General features: G+C 45.0%; 1 protein-coding gene across 3 annotated transcripts in view; it reads right to left on the minus strand.

Moving 5' to 3' along the window:
* LPCAT1 (lysophosphatidylcholine acyltransferase 1) overlaps positions 1 to 20,978 on the minus strand; it is a 124,791-nt gene that overhangs the window by 28,265 nt on the left and 75,548 nt on the right. For 2 of the 3 annotated variants that reach the window (XM_074987896.1, XM_074987894.1), the window contains one exon: positions 4,363 to 4,501. In XM_074987896.1, coding sequence (XP_074843997.1) covers positions 4,363 to 4,501 — 139 coding nt within the window. The remainder of the gene's footprint in view (positions 1 to 4,362; positions 4,502 to 20,978) is intronic. The other variant, XM_074987895.1, reaches the window with a different exon arrangement.

Consider the following 20,978-nt stretch of genomic DNA (forward strand, 5'->3'; position numbering starts at 1 on the left):
TGTGGGGGGCAGAACACACACAGAGCGTGACAGGGAAATAAATGAAAGAGAACAAATAAGACATAAAGGAAGGATTAACAAGCAGACTAGCTAACTAGAAGACTAGTCAATGAACACAGAGCTCTCTTGCAGGCCACAGGTGGCCGAAAAGGAATGAGTGCTCTGGTGCATCCATCCACCCCCCTATAACTCCTCTAATCTGGGCATGGTGATATACAGAACTCAGGCATGGAGCATACGGACTCTGGTACCACAGTCTCTAATCAGCATTGCTTAGACATGCTCATGCACTTGAAGTGGATCATCCATCAGGACAATTTGAAGAAAAATACTGATATCCTCAATGACGCAGGTCAGCTACCACTACTGCCAGGACATTTGTAAACACTCAGCACTGTTCAGAAGGGTGACGTGTTGGTACTGGTCAAAGCCAGTGGTAAACCTCAGGAAACTCCTGTGTTCTGTGTATACGTCTATATAAAAAGTAAACTTATTTCTGGTCGAGACCTATATTCCAATCTCCCATTCCTGGATCAGGAATTATCATGGCTATGGGGGATCATTCTGATTTTCCAGTGCCACATTTAGGTATTCAATTGCCTGAGATCCAAGATAGGCATCCAGCCTCCCTTCCTTTTTGGGATCAGGAAGTACCTTGAAAAGCCATTCCCACTGAGCTTAGGTGGTTGAGGGTTTTATGGCTCTTGCGTCAGTATCCTGTCATGAAAGTGGTTCCACATAGGACAGGATTCAGAGCAGGGATGGACAGATAGCACACACCGTTGCCATAACGTTCAATCTGTGTGTTGTACAGAAAGAATAAATGTATTTCTTTTTCATGTATTTGTGTGATATTTGTCTGCTTCCTCTGCCTCTGACACTTCCTTGGCAGTTTGTAGTGTGTTTGGTGATACAGTGATGTAGGAACAGTGCTCTGGTTCTGGTGTGGTTGGGATCTAAAGAACTACTTCTTCGAACAGTTGTAAAGATACGAAGGGCATAAAATGTGGCCTTAGAATCTTCTGAAGGGTGATCACTCATCTGTCTTTTTGTTTCCTTCAAATGAAAAATCCTCCCATCATCTTCAGCCCTTTTAGAAAGCCCAACAAGTAGAGCTTGAGGAGTAACTCATCATGACTACAGTCACCATCAAGTGAGAGGCTGTATTTACTGCATCTAAAGCCATTTGGGGGGTGGATCTACCCTCCAATTTCATTTCTTCAACTATGTAGTCAATTCCTGCTTACTCTCCTGTGGCAATTTGTCCATCACTTCTGACAATTTATTATAATTAATAAAATCATACTTTGCCATCAGCATCTTGTAATTTGCTAGGTGAGACTAGAAATTAGCAGATATGTAACTCCTTCTACCTAACAGATTCTTGGTACTCTGGTACACTGATAATTTTGTCATCTGCATGCAATTCTCTGTATCTGTATCTCTTTGGAGTTGGGGCAACTGTGGTCCGTGTGCGTTAGTGGCCCTGCAGCTCCAGGTTTAGCTCATTACTTGCTTGGGCAACGCTGGAGAATATCAAATTTGTATAGAATCTTATGCACCTTCTCTAAGCATATCTCTGGCATCTCTGCCATCCCTTAACATCATGTGGAAGTCATTCAGGACTGAAGACACATTTGGTGCGACTGCCTCAACTGACAAGGCTGATAAGAAGGTTACAGACACAGCAATGACTTTCTGGTCCGCTGGCTTCTTTTCCAATTACTGTTCAGCTTGGAGAGTAACTTTCACTCTGGGTGTGTGTGAACCCACATGCACTGCAGGTCCAAAACCTTGATCCAAGGCTCAACATGTGAACCATTTCCATTTGGCCTGGTAAGTCACACTGCTGTAGGGCTTTCTGCTACGCATCAGGTCCTGTTGAGAATGGGCTGAGCGTGCAAGCTCCTCTGCATTCAGTTGTGCAGCAACCAAACTCTCAGGTCCAGCAATGTCAGATGCGGGTGCAACAGTTGGCCCTGGCCCTGAGAAAGCAGGCCTGGCCCAAGTGGCAGCAACAAGGGAGCTGATGCCCAGAGCTCCAGCAGAGTACCACATGAGTGCTGGCTAAGCCAATCCAGAATTATCAGGATTACTTTCACCCTGTCTTGCTCCATCTTCATGTCTCTGTGGATCGATGGTACAGGCAGGAAAGCGTACAGCAGAGGCCCAACCACAGGAGCAAAAAGGTCTCAGACAGGGAGCCTCCACTGATTCCATAAATTGTGCAGAAAACATCCTGTTTTGCCTGGATGCAAACAGGTCCACCCGGTGAATCCACTACCTATAGATCACGCTGACCTCTTCTGAGTGGAAACACCAGTCATGGTGAGAGGAGAAGGTTCTGATTAGGGAATCCACTGGCCTGTTCCTGCCCCACAGAAGGTGTGAGGCAACCAGATGAATGGCATGCAGAAGTCCTGCACTTGGAGAACTTCTTGGCAAAAAGGCTGACGAGTGGGGTCTGCCTTATTTGTTGATATAGAACCTTGTGATGGTGGTGTCCATCAGGATTTGGACTATCTTTCCCTTCAAGTGAGGCAGGAACGCCTGGCAGGCTGAGAGTATCAATCTGAGCTCCCTGACATTTACGTGGCGAGTGTGATCTCCTTGCCACCAGAGGCTTTGTGTACCTCGGTTGCCAGCATCAGCTCCCCAACCCAGACCCAAAACCCTGAAAGCCAGAGTAACTGAAATGGATGGAGCTGCGAAGGGAACTCCTTTCAACACAGAGCTGTAGTCTTACCACCACTTCAGCGAGAACCAGATATGATTCAGTGTCATGATTATCTGATCCAGGTTGTGCTTTCTGGGAATGTATATCAACGCCAGCCACGCTTACGGGGACCTGAGATGGAGCCATGCATGTCATACCACACATGTACAAGCTGTCCTGTGGCCCAAGAGAGCAATGGTGAGACAGCGGGCAACCAGGTCAGGCAGCCTGGAAACAGACCTCTGACAACAAAGCTCTGGCTTGCATAGTCAAGTATTGCTCCTATAAACTCAATATGCTGCAAAAGGCTGAGAGTTCATACACTTTATCAGTAGACCCATATCATAACAGGTGGAGTGCATCAAGGCTCCTTTGTACCTGGGCTGGAGACCTACACTTGATGAGCTAATTGTTGAGATACAGGTAAACCTGCACTCCTTGATGCCGCAAGCAAGCTGCAACTGGTGCTATATGTTTTCTGAATGCCATCATGCCAAGAGGCCAAAGGGGAGCACCATGAATTGGAAATGGTGAGGATAATGTTTGTAGATCAAGTGAGGGTCAATGGCTGGGCTCCACTCAGGCTCTGGAGGCTTAAAATCACCCAGCGACCCAGCAGCTGAATCATGTCATACCAGTCTAGCTGAGTGCCCATTTTTTGGGGTTTTCTTTGATTACCCCTATTTGAAGGATAATGACTGGTAATTTGTAGTGAAGTTTGTTCCAGTGTCCACATTTATGTAGCAATGAGATTCATTTTAAAACAAAAACTTCCTTAAAATAAACAATCTGAAAAATTATTCCAATAATAAATTACACTTATGCATCAAAAATATGTGCAAGTCACAACTGCTTCAATTTGGGGAGGATGCTGTCCTTAGGTCTTCTGGATCCAAGCCTTATCTGACTCAGTCATAGGTAAGTTGGACTATTATTATTATTTTTCTTCATATCAGTAGTATCCGAAAGTCCCCAAGAAAGATTAAGTCTTCAATATGTTGAGCAACATACAAACACATAGACCCTCATAGCCTGAATAGACAAGACAGACAAAAGCTGGGAGAGGACATGGACAAGTACAAACTGGAATTCTACTTGAGTCCCCAATCCCAGTGCAGTGCTCTGCTCATGGGACTACACTGCCTCTCTGCTGCACCCTTCGACCCAGATTACTTTTGATATGACTGCAGCTGACTGAATAACTTTGACTAGAAATTTATCCAAAAGATCTTTCCTGTTCCTCAACTGTCTAAAACCAGAGAGAGGGGGAAGTTCCCCTGTCCCCAGATCTCAGGTGGATGAGAACTGAAAGACAATAGGGAAGAGATACAACACATAAACAGAGGGAACAAAGAAACACAAATAAAAAGAGAAGAGTGAAAAATATAAAGCACAGAACAGGTGTTGCCTGAAAGCAGATCATCCAAATATCACCTGATCTAAGGTAAAAGAAATACATACTGAAAATGAAATAGCTAGTTATAACACTTGATGTTTTAGACACATACTTTTGGCCTAAATAACTTGGTAAAACCACTGCAAATGACACAATTTAGCTATTATAAAACAAAAGAAAAAGAACTAACAAATACATCGGTGATAATCCATAGTTGTGCAAACGTTTTCAAATCCATTTATTTACATACCATATGTGATTTTCCCTTTTTCTTCTGCATCTATAGCTTTAAAAAGGTTTGTTACATTGAGCTCTGACACACCTAAGGCAGTCTTCAGAATGCAAGCTAAGTCATCCTCTGTGATGGTTCCATTCTGTGATTGATACATCTGTAAAATAAGGCAGGGAGGCAAATCATTGCAAAGCCAAGTACTAATTTTCAGAAGAGCAACACATTTATATCGGTAAGAGCTCCTTCTGAAAAATCAAGCTCGTCTCAAAGTGCTAGGGATCCAGAGACAGCTTATAGGTGGTGTGTCTGAAATACGACTGTGTACTTACCGAGAAGATTGTAATTAATCTTTCCCCAGGTGGTGAACTGATCATATTTTGTATATAACGAACATCTATCTGCCACTTAAAGTAAAGGTAAAGAACTGCTTATCTTGATTAATTAATAATAATAATAATTAATGGCAGAAAATCTTTGCACATACAGTGCTTTCCATGTCAGGATCTCAGAATCTACTACAGTAAACCCTTGATTTTATGGACTCTGATTTTGTGGACTTCAGTAACAGATGGCTGCCATCCCCCCACCGTTCTTCCCAAAGTCCGCTTAATTGAGCCCCGTAAAATCCTAAATCAACCAGCTTCTCCATCCCCTCCAAAAGTATGCCAGGTGACATACCAGAGCCACTGGAGCTAGAGCTGCCATATGCTCCTCCCACCAGCGGTGGGGCAACCACATGGCAGCTCCTAACAGGCCGTGAAGGAGGCTCCAGCTGCCACGGTCCCTGCTGCTGTGGTGGAGTCTCCAGCCACAGCGGAGCTCCAGCCGCGGGTTCAACAGCTTCAGTGGTGGGCGCCAGCAGCTCCTCCAGTGGCAGCAGCCCTGGTGAGTCATCGGCATTTGGAGGGCGGGGAGGGGAGAAGAAACTGAGGCTGCGGGAGCAGGAAACAATCAGATTTAATGGACTTTTGGTTTAACAGACACCCCTCCCCCATTAGTCTATTAAATCGAGTTTACTGCCCGGTAAGGCTCAGAGCACACGAGGGTTCCGTTCCACGCACCCTCGTGCATACCCAGATTTCGCATAAGCGGGGGTCCGGCTTTTTCCCCAGCAGAACACACGTTCTGCAGCCAGGGAACCAGCAGAAAGGTAAGGCCTGGGCTGGGTGTGGCAGCTGGGGAGGGTTAAGCCTGGGGTGGGTTAGGGCTGCAGCGGGGTGAGAGGTGGAACTGAGCACAGGTGGCGAGCTGTGCTGCACTGGGGCGGGGAGTTGAGCCGGAACCAGAGTCGTGTGTGGGTGGTGAGCTGGCAGGGGGGTTGCACCACAGCCATGCAGAGGAGGGGTGGCTGGCTGGCTGGGTGGGCGGCTTGTGAGCCAAGGGGTTGCACTGGAGCTGCAGGGGTGGGGAGGGAGGCGGGTGGCTTGTGAACCAGCAGGGGGAGTTGCACCGGAGCCACATGGGGCAGGGGGAGAAGCAGGTGACTTGTGAACCAGAAGAGTTTGCAGTGGAGCCATGCGGGGCGGAGAGGGGGCTAGCGAGCAGCTTGTGAGCTGAGGGGGAGTGGGGGTTTGCACCAGAGCCACACGGTGAGGGAGGCAGGCGGCTTGTGAGCCAGCAGGGGGGTTGCACCGGAGCCACGCAGGGCAGGGGGACGAGCAGGCGGTTTGTGAGCCAAGGGGGTTGCACTGGAGCTGCAGGGAGAGTGAGGTGGGCGGCTTGTAAGCCAGTAGGGGGCTTGCACCGGAGCCGTGGGGGGTGGCAGCGGCTTGAATCAGAGCTGCTTGCGCGTGGTTTAAATCGAGCTGGGGCTGGGGGGGGGGTCAGCTGGAGCCACGTGAGAGTGGTGGTAAGCCAGTGCCAGGCATGGGCATGCAGGGTGAGCCGGAGCCACGTGCGGGTGGTGAGCAGAGATGGGGAAGCTGCTCTGTGGCCACGCGGAGCTGAGGGAGGTTGAGCCAGGGCAGGGGGAGTGACATACGCAGAACTGGAAATCACGGTACACAGTTTACAACAGGAATTGGGGTTGGACATGCAAGAGTGGGGTCGCGTATGCTGAGTTTGCATACTCTTGAGTCCTTAGTGTATATATTGTAGAGAGTTAGTTAGTTTGATCACAAACTCCTCCTAAAGAGTAATAGCTAGGATCACCGAATTCGGGACACGACTTCCTCTTATCATAACTTAAAGCAGAGTAAGAGCTTGATCGTGAAGGAAAACTTGATGTGCCTGGATTGGGACTGCCTCTTGCAAAACCGAAACAGAATCATCAAATAAAGTACAGTCCGCGAAACTGACCTAACTGAAGTTTGAAAGAGGCTGAACCAAGATGAGCCAGAACAATACGATGAACTTGGAAACAGGATTGCTTCTGTAACATTGTAGATAAGAGATAAAATGAAGACATTTGGAGCAGTGCTTTGTTTTGGCATGGCTAAATCAATGTTTAAGGGTTGAAAACTAGAAAAGACAGTTACTTACCTCCCCAACTGCTGCTCTTTGAGACGTGTTGTTCGTGTCCATTCCCATGTAGGTGTGCTCGTATATGCTCAGTTGCCAGAAGATTTTTGCCCTCACTGGCTGCTGCCAGGTTGGTGCAGCACCCCTGGAATAATGCCAATATCACGCCCAATATAGGCACCTGCACCCCACCCCCCAGCTCAGTTCCTTCTTGTTGGCTACTCCGATAGTGGGGCAGGTGGGAGGGTTTTGGAATGGACATGAACACCACATCTCAAAGAAACACCAGTTATGGATGCGAGTAACTCTCGTTTCTTCTTCAAGTGATTGTTCATGTGCATTCCAATGGAGGTGAATGCATGCTGGTATCAGGAGGTAGGGTCAAAGACCTGGAAAGACTGTAATACAGTCCTGTCCACTGCAGCATCCCCCCTACTGTGCTGCATAATCGTGTAATGGGCTGAAAATGTGTGAATGGAAGACCAGGTGGCTGCCCTACAGATTTCCTGAATATGGATATGAGCTAAGAACACTGTGGAAGAGGCCTGCACCCTTGTAGAGAGAGTCCTGATCAGAGGAGGGGGAACCACTGCTACCTTGTAGTACTCCTTAATACAAGCTATTAACCAGGAGGAAATCCTCTGGGATGCAACAGGGAGGCCCTTCATCCTGTCTGATACAGCTACAAAGAGCTGCTGCTACTTCCTGAACAGCTTGGTCCTGTCTATGTAAAAAGCTAAGGCTCTATGGACGTCTAGGGTAAGTAAACTCTGCTCCCTTGGGGCAGCATGAGGCTTAGGGCAAAAAACAGGTAATATCCTGACTGACAGAGACAGAGAAGACCACCTTTAGTAGGAAGGACATATGGGGTTTCACTCTAACTATGTCCTTGTGAAACACCACATACGGTGGGTCCACTGAGAAGACCCTCAATTCAGACACTCTTCTGGCTGATGTGATGGCCACCAAAAAGGCTGTTTTGTAACTTAGAAACAGATCTGAGGATTTCAGAATTGAGGATATCATGGCCGGCTAGGGACATAACCCTTCTGGGATGACCAAGTCACAAACTTTTTTTGCTTGCCAAGTAAGTGACCCTCACGGAAAGTTTTCTACAATTTAAAAGTACCTCCCTTCACTGGGTCTGAACAAGAAAATTCCATGGCAGTCAACCATGAAGCTTCCATGCTGTGGTGCATTGACAGGTCCAGTCATAATGAAAGTGTTATTGGATTGCACACTGACAGATCCAGCAGAACCCAGCACCAATGCTGCCTGGCTCACACTGGAGCCACCAAGATTAGTGAGGCCCAGTCTGTTTGGATTTTGAGGAGGATCTTGTGGATAAGGGGAAGTGGAGGGAACACAGAGCAGAAGGTCTGTCCAGGACACACCAAAATCATCTGCCCAGGACCTGGGCATCCGGTTCCGGTAAGAACAAAATGTTAAAGCCAGTGCACACTGCACCAAGGAAGATGTGCTCAGCCCGGTGGACGGGGATTTCTCAGGCTGGAGAGCTGCCTCCATCAACAACACTTTGAGATGCTGAGCCCGTCCTTCAAGGTCCTGGGTTTGAAGGTCTTACAGAGCAGGCAGCAGTCCCACTGGTGATTCTTGCCCAGTCCCTTCAAGCAGGCTGAATGCGGGTCACTCTTTGTCATGCACTTCCCAGTCAATGCAGACTTTGAAGGCTGGTGACCTCAGCATGTCACAGCACGGAGACCTGAAGGATGGGGGAGCGACATCTCTACTTGGAGCTCCACAAACTATTCTAACTAGTAACAGTAGAACTGTTAACTATTAACACTTAACTAGAACTATTTACAGATAAGATCTAAGTGTTACTAGCTAACTAGGAAGATTGCTCACACAAGAGGGAGGGGAGTTCCAGCACCCAAAATTATAGCAAAAACGAAGAGCGTGTGTGTGTGTGTGTGTTGGGGGGGGGTGACTATATTGGGCGCTATAGCAACATCACTCCAGCAGGCGCCACACCAACCCGACAGCTACCAGCTAGGGGAAAAATTTTCCGGAAACTGAGCATGCGTGCATGTGCACACCTGTATTGGAATGCGTATGAACAATCACTTGAAGAAGAAGAAAATGTTATTGGAAACCAAATGGACTGTAGTCCATTTTTTGTTAAAACGTATTGAATGATAAGAGTATACAGGGATGAAGAGAAAAAATACCCTTCATAGCATACCTGCTAAAATTTACAATAAAATATATGTAAAAAAACCCTTTGCTAAAGAAATCCAAAATACAGATTAACTTCATAAAAATAACACTGTATTTTTGAAAACAATCATTTAAATAAAGCATGTATATTTTCCTTTTATTTTCCAACATACTCCCAACAAAACAAAACAAAACAAAACCCCTTAATTGAGTTAAGGGCTCAAACAACACCGGGTAAATCTGCTAGTATTTTATAATTACTAATGAATAAAGCATCTTAAAACTTTATAAAGCAATAGATTAACCCCATTTTCCAAGAATGGAGGCACTGCTTTTAGAGCCCAACTTGAAACTGGGCCTTACTTCCAGACATGTGATAAAGATCTTATGCAATAAAAGGAGGAAAACTGATGAAGCAAAATGGTCAAACATTTTATATGAACAAGAGAAATACTTTGTCATGCAAAAATAAGTAGGTAGAACTCTTTGTTCCAAAACATCAAAAGCTTATTATGATCAAAAAGGACTAGCCATTTTATGGATAACAAGAATATACATATTTACAACAGCATTCTTGCACTTTCCTCCCACTCAGTACCTAGTATCAAAACAAAAAAGCAGTCAAGTAGCACTTTAAAAACTAACAAAATAATTTATTAGATGATGAGCTGCCATGAGACAGACCCACTTCTTCAGACCATAGCTATACCAGAACAGACTCAACATTTAAGGCACAGAGAACCAAAAACAGTAATCAAAGAGGACAAATCAGAAAAGAAATGCTCAAGGTGAGCAAAAACAGAGCTTAGAGGGGCAGAAGGAGGGGAGTGCGTCAAGAATTAGATTAAGCCAAGTATGCAAACAAGCCCCTACAGTGACCCAGAAAATTCCCATCCCAGTTCAAACCACGTGTTAATGTGTCAAATTTGAATATAAAAAAGAGAGTTTGGCAGCCTCCCTTTGAAGAGTATTGTGAAAATTCCTCTTCAGTAACATGCAGACTCTTAAGTCATTAACAGAATGGTCCACTCCATTAAAATGTCGGCTAACAGGTTTGTGAATCAGGAGTGTTTTTATGTCTGTTTTGTGCCCATTAACTCTTTGTCTAAGGGAGTTTGAAGTCTGTCCAATATACTAAGCATCTGGGAATTGTTGGCACATGATGGCATATATGATCTTAGTGGAGGAACATGAGGATGTGCCCGTGATTCTGTGAATAACCTGGTTAGGTCCAGTGATGGTATCTCCAGAAAAGATATGTTGACAAAGCTGGCAGTGGGCTTTGTTGCAAGGAAAAGTTCCAGGACTGGTGTTCCTGCGGTACAGACTGTGGCTGTTGGTGAGAATCCTCATAAGGTTGGGAGGTTGTCTGTAGGAGAGAACAGGCCTGTCACCTAGGGCCTTCTGGAGCATGGCATCCTGATTAAGGATAGGTTGTAGGTCTTTAATAACTCGTTGCAGCGGTTTGAGTTGGGGGCTGTAGGTGATGACGCTGCAGCTGCAGACAACAGTCCATCTTGAGCAGAAAAACTAGTTTTATGTAATTCCTAAGTTAGGCGAATATTGAAGTTAGAAAAAATAAATAAATTCAGGCTAATACTGAAGATAGGATTTCCAGTTATGGTCACGGGATATCATCCTGGCAGGGTTTGCAGCACTCTATCCCTTCCCTATCAGTTGAAGGAGAGCAGAACCTGGATTCACACTGATGTGCTGCTCTTGGATTTTGATACTGTATCCCTGTCCTTCTTTTGGGTTTGCTGTGTCTTGTATGTTTCAAGACCTCTGCCTGCTAAGCATCCAATAACTTTTTCAAGGCTTAAAGCAAACTATTGATCAAGAGATCATTCAACTAAATTAAATACTACTTATCAGTAAAACAACTGATCAACACTGATGAAAATTAGCACATGGCTGTGGATGACAGTTCATAGACACATACTCATGCCTGTACTTTGGCTTTTTGAAGACTTTGGGCTGGTCTACTGTCCAGGAGAAAGTCAACTTGATATACGCAAATCCAGATATGTGAATAATGTAGATGGGAAGCCAACAGGAGGAACTATCCAAGTGACTTCCCTTACTCCTCATGATACTGTGGAGTACTGGGGTTGACAGTAGGGGAAGAAGTAGTCAATTTTGCATATCCCTATTAAACTTCCTAAACTGACTCCTGGAAATTGATTGCAAACACATCAATCTCCAGTTACGTGTAGATAAGCTCTTTATCTAATACTATTTTCTAGCACACATCCAACAGAACTTTGCCTTCTAGGGCAGCAGTAAAAGGGAGAATATGAGCCAGGCCCCTTTTATGAGTGTTGCATGCCACCCTTTCTTAGACTATACGATGGAACTGGTGGTCACTGTTACATAATAAAAGCTGAGTTTTGCCCTTAACACATAGCTTCAACACTTTGTTATTCATAAAGAATATAGCATATCCTCTCCAAATCTTACTCACTGAAGACAGAATGAGAACACAATTTTTATTGTGAAAAGCTGCAGTAAACTGGTTTATAAATTAACAGTAAAAATGTGTCCTTCAAGAAATTTAGTAACAAATATGAAGTTTTTCTTCCTCCCAAATAATTCTGATAATAGAATAATACATGAAATTTCTAGTTTTTGCATCTGATACTTCTCAAGTATATCTCTCAATCTATCTAGGCTGAGGCCAGACCCTGAGCCTGACTGTTTTAGGCCTCACACTTGAAAGAGGAGTTGAGAACCACAACCATCTGAGCCAGCATAGCGCTACGAGGCTCTTCCAACCCCAACTGCCAAAACCTCTGTTACCTGAGGGATTCATGGGAAGGAAGATGTATAGGAATGATTCTCCCCACTGAATGGAGAAGGAACTCCTTATGAAAATAGTGCTGTTAACCTTGAACTGAGCTTTGAGGTATCTAGGGGATCCTTCAACCTTTATGGTTTGGTTGGCCTATGCATACTGATTGGCAGAGAGAGGGAGTCCAACATACCAACTCCCCTTGGGATGTTCCCGAGTAGAGGTTTTGGCCAACAATGCCAATGCCTACCTTATGACAATGAGATCATATGCATACACATTAAACTCTTGCAGTAAGTGGCTAACATATTGTGGTCCTGTTGCTTTTTCTTAGATGTGGCTGAGCCATGGAGCACACATACGGACATGAAACTGATGCAGAGATTCATTTTCCTTTTTAAATTAAATAAAATAGCTACTTCAGCCTGCTCTGAGGGCTGGGTGCATTCCAACAAAAATATTGTTTCTTTAAGGGACTTTTGCCATGTCTTATACTGTGGAGGTAAAGTACTTCACAATGCTTGGTCAACAGCAAGCTGTAAGATTGAAACAAAATTATCTTCAGGCAGTATATGCACTAAAGCTGTCTCCTACACATAGTGTATGTGCAAAGCAATAGAAGAATCTTCCCCAGGGTCAACTGTTTGGCCACCATATCTAATGTTTTAATGTCTGTGATCACTGTAGCGCAGTATGGGGCATCAGGAGAATTGCTATATCCTAAGTGCTCCTCAAAATGTAATTGCTGGAGGTGCCAGGTATTTGTGGAATACTCCCAACCAAGCACAAACTCCTCATCATCAACAACCCATAGCAGAGGATGGCTCCAGCTGAGTAACAGGGTGGAGCTAGGGTGGATGCAAACGGGACAGTTTGGGTAAACAAAATGGACAGAGAAATCCCACGGGGTCTGAGTGGGGGTCTTGGACAAGACTGAGTTGCCATTATCCAGATGGCTGTAGATGACCTTCCCCCTTGGTGAATCCTGAAAAGGCTGCATCTCCTGAGCTCATTGGCCCTAACTCAAGAAAGACGATAATGTTCCTAGCTTTGTCCTGCCCTGTGGCATTAGAGTGGAAATGTTTCTAGTTCCTTTTGTTTTGTTTCAGTTGAGAAATTACAGCCTCTGTTGTAGAGCACACCTGTGAAACCACATTTTATAATCCCCTGACTAAACTGATTGGGATGGGGAGGAAATCAGTTGGTCTCCTCTGTATGTTGAAAATATATGCTGCTCCTGTCTCTGCATCTCCTTAGTCTGCTTCTGTCCCTTTGTCTCCAGCTCTATGTACTTCCCTCCTACCTATCAGGCTCCACCTCCAAAAGAACAGCATTAGGTTCACTTCTCTTCCTCTGCTGCTGTACTCAATCCCCTCTACCCCGCCCTTCTGTTTGTGAGTGGCTTCTGCCTTCAAAATAATCATCTTCCTCATTTAACTTCCCCGGCTTCAGCAATCTCTGACTGTTACACATATAAAGCTTCAAACAGTGTGAAATCTCCCCTGCACTTCCTTATTTGTTTTTGTTTTGGCTGTGAAGGGTTTTTCACCCAGACCCCCTAATCTGCATCGTTCTTCTGTACTAATCTACTGGATATTGAAAAAACATGGGTGAAAAAAATGTAAAAATCCATGAAAAAAATCCACTGCCTTGTGGGTTATCCTGGGAAGGAGCAAGGCTAAGAGAGTAAACCCTGACAGAAAATCCGGAGGGGAGTCCCAAGGCGGTTCTGTGCCAACTTCTGGCATTGACCTGGCAACTCCTGCAGTTGAGCTGGTACCAGAAATAGAGGTTATCCTCTCCTTTGGACTATATCGATAAAGTCGAGAGGAGAACACTGGAGTCTGGGCAGCCCAGGGTCCCAAAAAAAAAGAAATTTGCCCAGGCTCGTGCCTGGAGAGGTACTCCAGCATCGCTTAACAGCATTGAACCAACACGGGAGGTAACAGATACTGGTTATAAGCTCTTGCTCGATTGGCGTAGAGAACGAGTTCCAGGGGTTGCCTTCGACGGTGGGAGAGATCATCGCATCTCCCTGGACAGTCACCGCCCACCTGAAGCTGGGCAGCCCCCAACCAGTAGGGTACTGTCCCACCACGGTTCACCTGCCTCACTGGGTGCATCAGGCTTAAGGCTCCCAAACCTGACAAGTGACTGAAGTTTGAGCACCAGGCAAACCAATAAGAAAATCGACAAGAAAAGGAAACCAAAGTTCTAAGCTTGCTTGCTGGAATGTGTGGACCACGCTGACCGGTTTGACTGGAGATCTTCAGGACATCAGGGACACCCGAAAGACTGCTGTCATCAATGAGGAATTGAAGAGGCTCCAAGTTGACATTGCTGCTCTGCAAGAGATGTGACTCGCAGATTCGGGATCTCTAAAGGAAAAGGACTACACCTTTTTCTGGCAGGGTAAAGCCCAAGAAGAACACAGGGAGCATGGTTTTGGCTTTGCCATCAGAAACACCCTTCTACAAATGGTGGAATTAGTCATGGGCGGATCAGAAAGACTCTTTCAGGTCATACTTCAAACTTGCGCTGGTCCTGTCCACCTGGATCAGCGCTTAAGCTCCAACCATGTAAGCCATACAAGAAGTAAAAGACAAGTTCTATGACGTGCTTAGTGCTGCCATAGCGCAAATACCTGCTCACCAACAACTGTACATTTTGGGTGACTTCAATGCAAGAGTTGGAGCCAATCGTGACTCATGGCCTTCCTGCTTAGGACACTTCAGTGTGGGAAAAATGAATGAAAACGGACAGTGTCTTCTCGAACTTTGCACGTACCACAATCTGTGCCTCACAAACACATTTTTCCAAACCAAGGCACAGCACAGTGTGTCATGGAGACACCCACGCTCGAAATACTGGCATCAACTAGATGTGGTCATCGCTAGACGTGATAACCTCAAAAACGTCCTTCTGACACGCAGCTATCATAGTGCCAACTGCGATACAGATCACTCGCTAGTTTGCTCCAAACTCAAGGTGAGACCCAAGAAGCTGTACGACTCTAAAACAACTGGAAGGCCCCGCACTGATGCCAGAAAGACAGCAAACTCAGAGAGAGCTGAAAAGTTCAGAGAGACCCTCGAGGAGAATCTGCACAGCAGCCCTGGGGATGCCGATGTGACATCCAGATGGCAGCATCTGAGGGATACAATTTAAAACACAGCCTTGTCGGTGTTTGGAAGAAGAGCTAGAAACACAAATGACTGGTTCGAAGCTAACTCCGATGAGATGATTCCAGCCATCGAAAAGGGGCGCACTACACTCCTGGAGTACAAACGTTCGCCAAGGCAGAATACCCTGCAAGCACTCGGAGCAGACAGAAAAACAGTACAGCAGACAGCCAGGCGCTGTGCCAACAACTACTGGCTCAAGCTATGCAGCAGCATCCAGACCAGTGCTGACTCTGGTAATCTCAGGGGAATGTACGAGAGCATCTAGAAGGCATTAGGACCCACCCAGAACAAGATGGCACCTCTGAAATCCAAATCTGGTGAAGTCATCACTGACAAAGCCAAACAGATGGAGCGCTGGGTTGAACACTACTCCGAGCTGTACTCACGTGAGAACATTGTGGTTGATGCAGCCCTCGATGCTGTCGAGCTCCCACCAGTAATGGACAAACTGGATCAGGAACCAACTGTGGACAAACTGAAGAAAGCCATTGACAGCGTTGCAGTAGGAAAGGCCCCGGGCCAGGATGGTATACCACCAGAGGTAATCAAGTGGGCCATGGACACTCTCCTGGAACCCCTACATGAGCTACTGTGCCTGTGCTGGAGAGAGGGAGAGGTTCCACAGGATATGCACGACGCTAACTTTGTAACCTTGTATAAGAACAAAGGAGACAGAAGCGACTGCAACAATTACCGTGGAATCTTCCTCCTAAGCATCACTGGTAAACTGTTCGCTCGTATCATCCTCGGCAGACTCCAGAAGGTTGCTGAGAGGGTGTACCCCGAATCACAGTGCGGATTCCGCGCAGAGAGATCCACCATTGACATGGTCTTCTCTCTGAGGCAGCTCCAGCAGAAATGCAGGGAGCAGAGAAAGCCACTCTATATTGCCTTCATCGACCTGACCAAGGCCTTCGACTTGGTCAGCAGGGATGGACTGTTCAAACTGCTCCACAAGATAGGCTGTCCACCATGGTTACTCAAGATGATCCACTCTTTCCACGAGGACATGAGAGGAACCATCCAATATGACGTCACATTATCGGATGTTTTCAGCATCAGGAGCTGTGTCAAACAAGGATGCGCCCTTGCTCCAACATTGTTCGGGATCTTCTTTGCACTCCTCCTGAAGCACGCCTTTGGATCTTCAACAGAGGGCATCTTTTTGCACACAAGATCTGATGGGAAACTGTTTAATCTTGCAAGGTTGAAAGCTAAATCTAAGGTGTGGGAACTCCTTATCAGAGATATGATGTTCGCAGATGACACTGCTGTCGTATCACACACAGAAGACCAGCTTCAGAAACTGCTGGATCGGTTCTCCAATGCATGCAAGGACTTCGGGCTTTCCATCAGCCTAAAGAAGACAAATGTACTTGGTCAGGACACTGCTGAACCTCCATCAATCAGCACTGACAACTATATGTTAGAGGTTGTCCACGAGTTCGTTTACCTCGGGTCCACCATCACTGACACCCTGTCATTGGACACTGAGCTAACTAGGAAGATCGGAAAACCGGCCACAACTCTGTCCAGAGTCAGCGAGAGAGTGTGGAATAACATCAAGTTGTACACCCACACCAAAATGCAAGTCTACAGAGCCTGCATCCTCAGCACTCTCCCTTACAGCAGTGAGTCTTGGACCCTGTACACTCGCCAGGAAAAGAGGCTGAACGTCTTCCACTTGCGCTGCCTCAGGCGCATCCTTGGAATATCATGGAAGGACAGAGTGTCCAACACTGCCGTCCTTGAGCAAGCTGGAATCCCAACCATGCACACCCTCCTCAGGCAGCGTCGGCTCCGCTGGCTTGGCCACGTCCACAGGATGAATGATGGAAGGATTCCAAAAGACATCCTGTATGGTGAGCTCGCCTCTGGCAAAAGACTTCCCGGACACCCCCAGTTGCGCTACAAAGATGTTTGCAAGAGGGACCTCAGGGAGGCAGACACTGAGTCAGACAGCTGGGAGGAGCTGGCAGACGATCGCAGCAGATGGAGGCAGAAACTACACAAGGGCCTTCAGAAGGGTGAGATAAGGATCAGACAGCTAGCAGAGGAGAAGCGAGCCCACAGAAAGCACAGTAAGGACCTGCCAGACACCCATTACACATGCAACAGATGCAGCAAGGACTGTCACTCTCGTGTGGGCCTTCACAGTCACTGTCGATGCTGAAAATGATGATCCCAAATCTAACTACGAAGGGCGCAATCCATAGTCTACGTAGACTGAAGGATGCTACTATTACTACTTCCTTATTATTCCATTTAGTCACTCTTTGAAATCAGATGGTTTAAAAGTTCTAGTCCCAGAAACAGGCACAAGAAAATTTAGTGCAATATCTGGTTCAGAACCCTGATGTTCCCTGCACCAATGATTATCCTCAGGGCAGAGCAAAATTTAAATACATTTACTACCATAATTAGTAAAACCATAAATGTTTTAAGGCACCGTTATCCTGCAGTATGAGGTGTTCTGCACTACAGCTTCAGTTCACACCATAGTCACAGTTCTCTCGTGGAAATGCCGTAGTGGAAGAAAGGAGGTTTGCCTTCACGTGACCCCAACTTCGAAGGGGGCATGGTAATCAGGGCCTTGGGAGATTACTAATGAAGTGCTGCAGTGAATATGTAGCACTCCATTAGGCTAATTTTCCCCCATGGCAACTTCGAAGGTTCACACTTCGAAGTGCCAGCATGAGCAACTACTCCCAAAATGTTGAGCAGTAAATGGATTTCAGCGACATGCAGACTGGCACTTCAAAGTCTGAAGGCTCAAAGTTTTTGTGGGGGAGAATTAGCCTAATGAAGTGCTGCGTATTCACCGCAGCCCTTCACCAGTAATCTCCCATGGCCCTGATTACCATGCCCCCTTCGAAATTGGGGGCAAGTGTAGACACAGCCGGGGTGTTCCATGATGGTCCTGACTCAGGTATGTCAAACTAGTTTGATGGTTGAGATTTCAAAGCCTATCACAGAACCTTGTGACTGTCATGAATATTTAATATAAATACTTGACGACCTTTGTGACTTCCTCACCCTAAAAATATTGGGGTAGAGATTCTATAGATTATCAAATCATTATCATAAATATCTGTATCTATATATATTCATATATATAAATTTGTTGCCAAAGCAAATTTGTGGTTACGTATCTGCTGATGTTCCTATCCTAAAAAGTTCAATAGCTATTGTTATCAATTCATATACATGCAGTTAGATGATATCATTTTATACAAAAATCCCCCAGATCATAATATTCCCAGTTCCTCAGGGTCACTGTGGGGTAACTGAGTTATGCTAAAGCTCTTAGATCTCAAATACTTACGCTAGCAGCTCAAGTTAAATTATAAGATATATGCCTTTAGGTTATAGTGACATGAAACATCTTTAAAGAGACCTCTGTGAGCTACAGGTCTTTACAGAACATTGTACATTTCGCATTCAGTCTGGTGTCCAGCACACACTTGCTGTTTGCCACAGGAAACCATAAACTGCCTCTCTCTAATCAATGCATTGATTATGAGCAACACAGTACTCATGCAGCTGCAGGACTTTCTCACACAGGGATATGACCACTGCCTACATAATAAAACACAGTGGCCTAAATACCCTGTGACTCAGGACCATCTTTCAGAGACTTGGTATCTTAGAAGTTCTTGGTATACACAGGAAATTCTCACCTCCAGAACTACTAAGTGCAGCAGGTGTTCCTGGAAAGACCATGCTCCTTGGATGTGAAAAGTTTCTGTGAGATCTCATCAGACCACACATAACCACAGTCACCACAATACAGACCAGAAGTTTTTTGGAAATCCAGTCCTAAGTAGATTGTCCCTGATTGCTGTCAGACCCAGAGAAAGCTTGAGATTTATTAGGATGCAATATAAAAGATCTCTCATAATTGATTCTATTTGAATCTCAAAAGGACCACTGAAACCATCCCATTTGGAAATTAAGGATGGAAACAATGGAGTCAGTTTTATTCTGGCCATCAGTCCCAACATTCACAGCTTAGCCTAACCCAGGGGGTAAGCAACCAAAATAACAAGAACAACAATTTTTTTCGAATTTGATTAAAAACTCTAATGCCAGAGGTGCAGTGCATGTGAATACAAGATGGTCCTTAATAAATAACATCAAACTATGTTTTTTGTAATCCCTATCTTAAGAACATGAGCACACAATGATTGTAATGTGACACGTTTTCTGCAGGACATTCATAAACTTTGTACATATTCTATTTCTTCAGACTTTACATGCGTGTGTTTGTACTACTGTCTTCCTGACCTTCACTCCCAAACCCCTTTAATTATGTCAGTTTTACTTCACATTTAATTTTGGTTTTCTTTCTTAAAATGCACGTTGTCCTTCACAGCAGGAATGCCACAAGCTTCCTTTTTCTTTCCAAAATCAAGACTTTATTAGCAATGCGATCAAAACACAGATACATTATCATATCCCACAATCCACCGCACATATTAAAGGGGGAGTTATCCAACCTTTTGGGATCACATATTGTTTGCTATTTAGATATGAGTTCGTTGTTGGGCTTTGATATGTCACCATTTATTGAAAATAATCAGGATTTTGTTTGTTTGTTTTACTTTGCAATTATAGTGTTGGGAGCCACAAAGAAGTCATTAAAGAGCCACAAGTGGCTCCAGAGCCACAGGTTGCAGACCCCTGGACTAACTTGTTACTTGCAGTCTCTTGTTCATTCTTTCTGCCAGAATGGAGACAGACTGGATTCCCTGCCAGAACAGGAGAGATTATAGTTTTGAATACATAGCTCTATTAGACATACCTCATGTCTAACAGGAATAAATTAGGATTTTGGTAAGTTTATTATATAACCTCATAACTTGAGAACTTTGATGGTGACATAACTATTCCTTTCACTCTCTGTCAAACGCTGTCGTTAATGATCTGATTAGGGAAACACAGATTTACAGCCTTGACAAATATGATGTGTCAAGTACTCCATGAAAAAATAGAACAACAGAAAAAGAAAAACTAAAATAAAAACTGACCGTCTAAAATGTTTGGCAGACACGAAGTATCTGTGTGCGCATGTGTGTGCCTGAAAGTCCAAAGTCCACACTGACTTTCTCTAAACAAGAGTTGTCATGGCTCCCAAAAGGACTGTCTTTTGAGTTTTAAAAATTTTTTTACATAATTGTTCAGTTCCTCAATATTTAAGATGGGCCAGTGCCCTCCTGAATTTTTGACATTCAGGAAGTAACTAGATGAAGATCCCCTTTTTCTTGTTTAGTGTCACAGGCCTAATGGCTGTCTTTACCAGGATGGATCTACTTCCTGTAACATCACTTCCTGATATTGAGGTACCCAAGACAATCGCAGGGCCCTAGAGAACTGGAAGGTTGTTTTAATTTTTTAAAAAATCTGAATCCATTGCCCAAATGAACAGTGCTCAGAACCCATGTTTCAGTGATGACTGGCAGGAGGTCAGAGAAACACAATCTAAAAGCCTCGAGAAGTCCGATTTTGAGATAGAGTTAGCTGGCTGTCCACAGTCTCTTGAGAGCCCTCTGAATTTTAATGCTTGGAAAAGGGGAGCTCAAGAGCCTTTTGTGTACATGAGTGTTGAAGCCAAGTATCCTGACAGTGGTGGTTCTCAGCTCCCTGAAATTAGTCACAAATATGAAGGATGGCTTTCAAAGATAAACTTTTTCACTTCTCTAATTTAGAAGAATGCCTGGAGGTATGAGACACAAACTTGAAGGAATGTAATGAGGCTTTAGTGTATTTTCAGTTTTGTTATGACACATCTATCTTCTCCCTGTCAAGTTCTCCTTGCTATAGGGAGACTCCTATCATTCCAATGCTTACAATCAAGACAACCCAAGTGGAAATCCCCCCTGTGAAGTGGTAACCCCTGCCATACTGACATGAAACTTGGCTCTAGAACAGGTCTACATACTCCATACATTTGTTGGGTTTCAATGTTTGTTTCTCCTTAGGGAAAGGAATGAATCAAGGGAAGACCATCACAATTT

The sequence above is a fragment of the Carettochelys insculpta genome, chromosome 2, assembly GCF_033958435.1.
Source record: "Carettochelys insculpta isolate YL-2023 chromosome 2, ASM3395843v1, whole genome shotgun sequence".
Classification (NCBI taxonomy): domain Eukaryota; kingdom Metazoa; phylum Chordata; order Testudines; family Carettochelyidae; genus Carettochelys; species Carettochelys insculpta.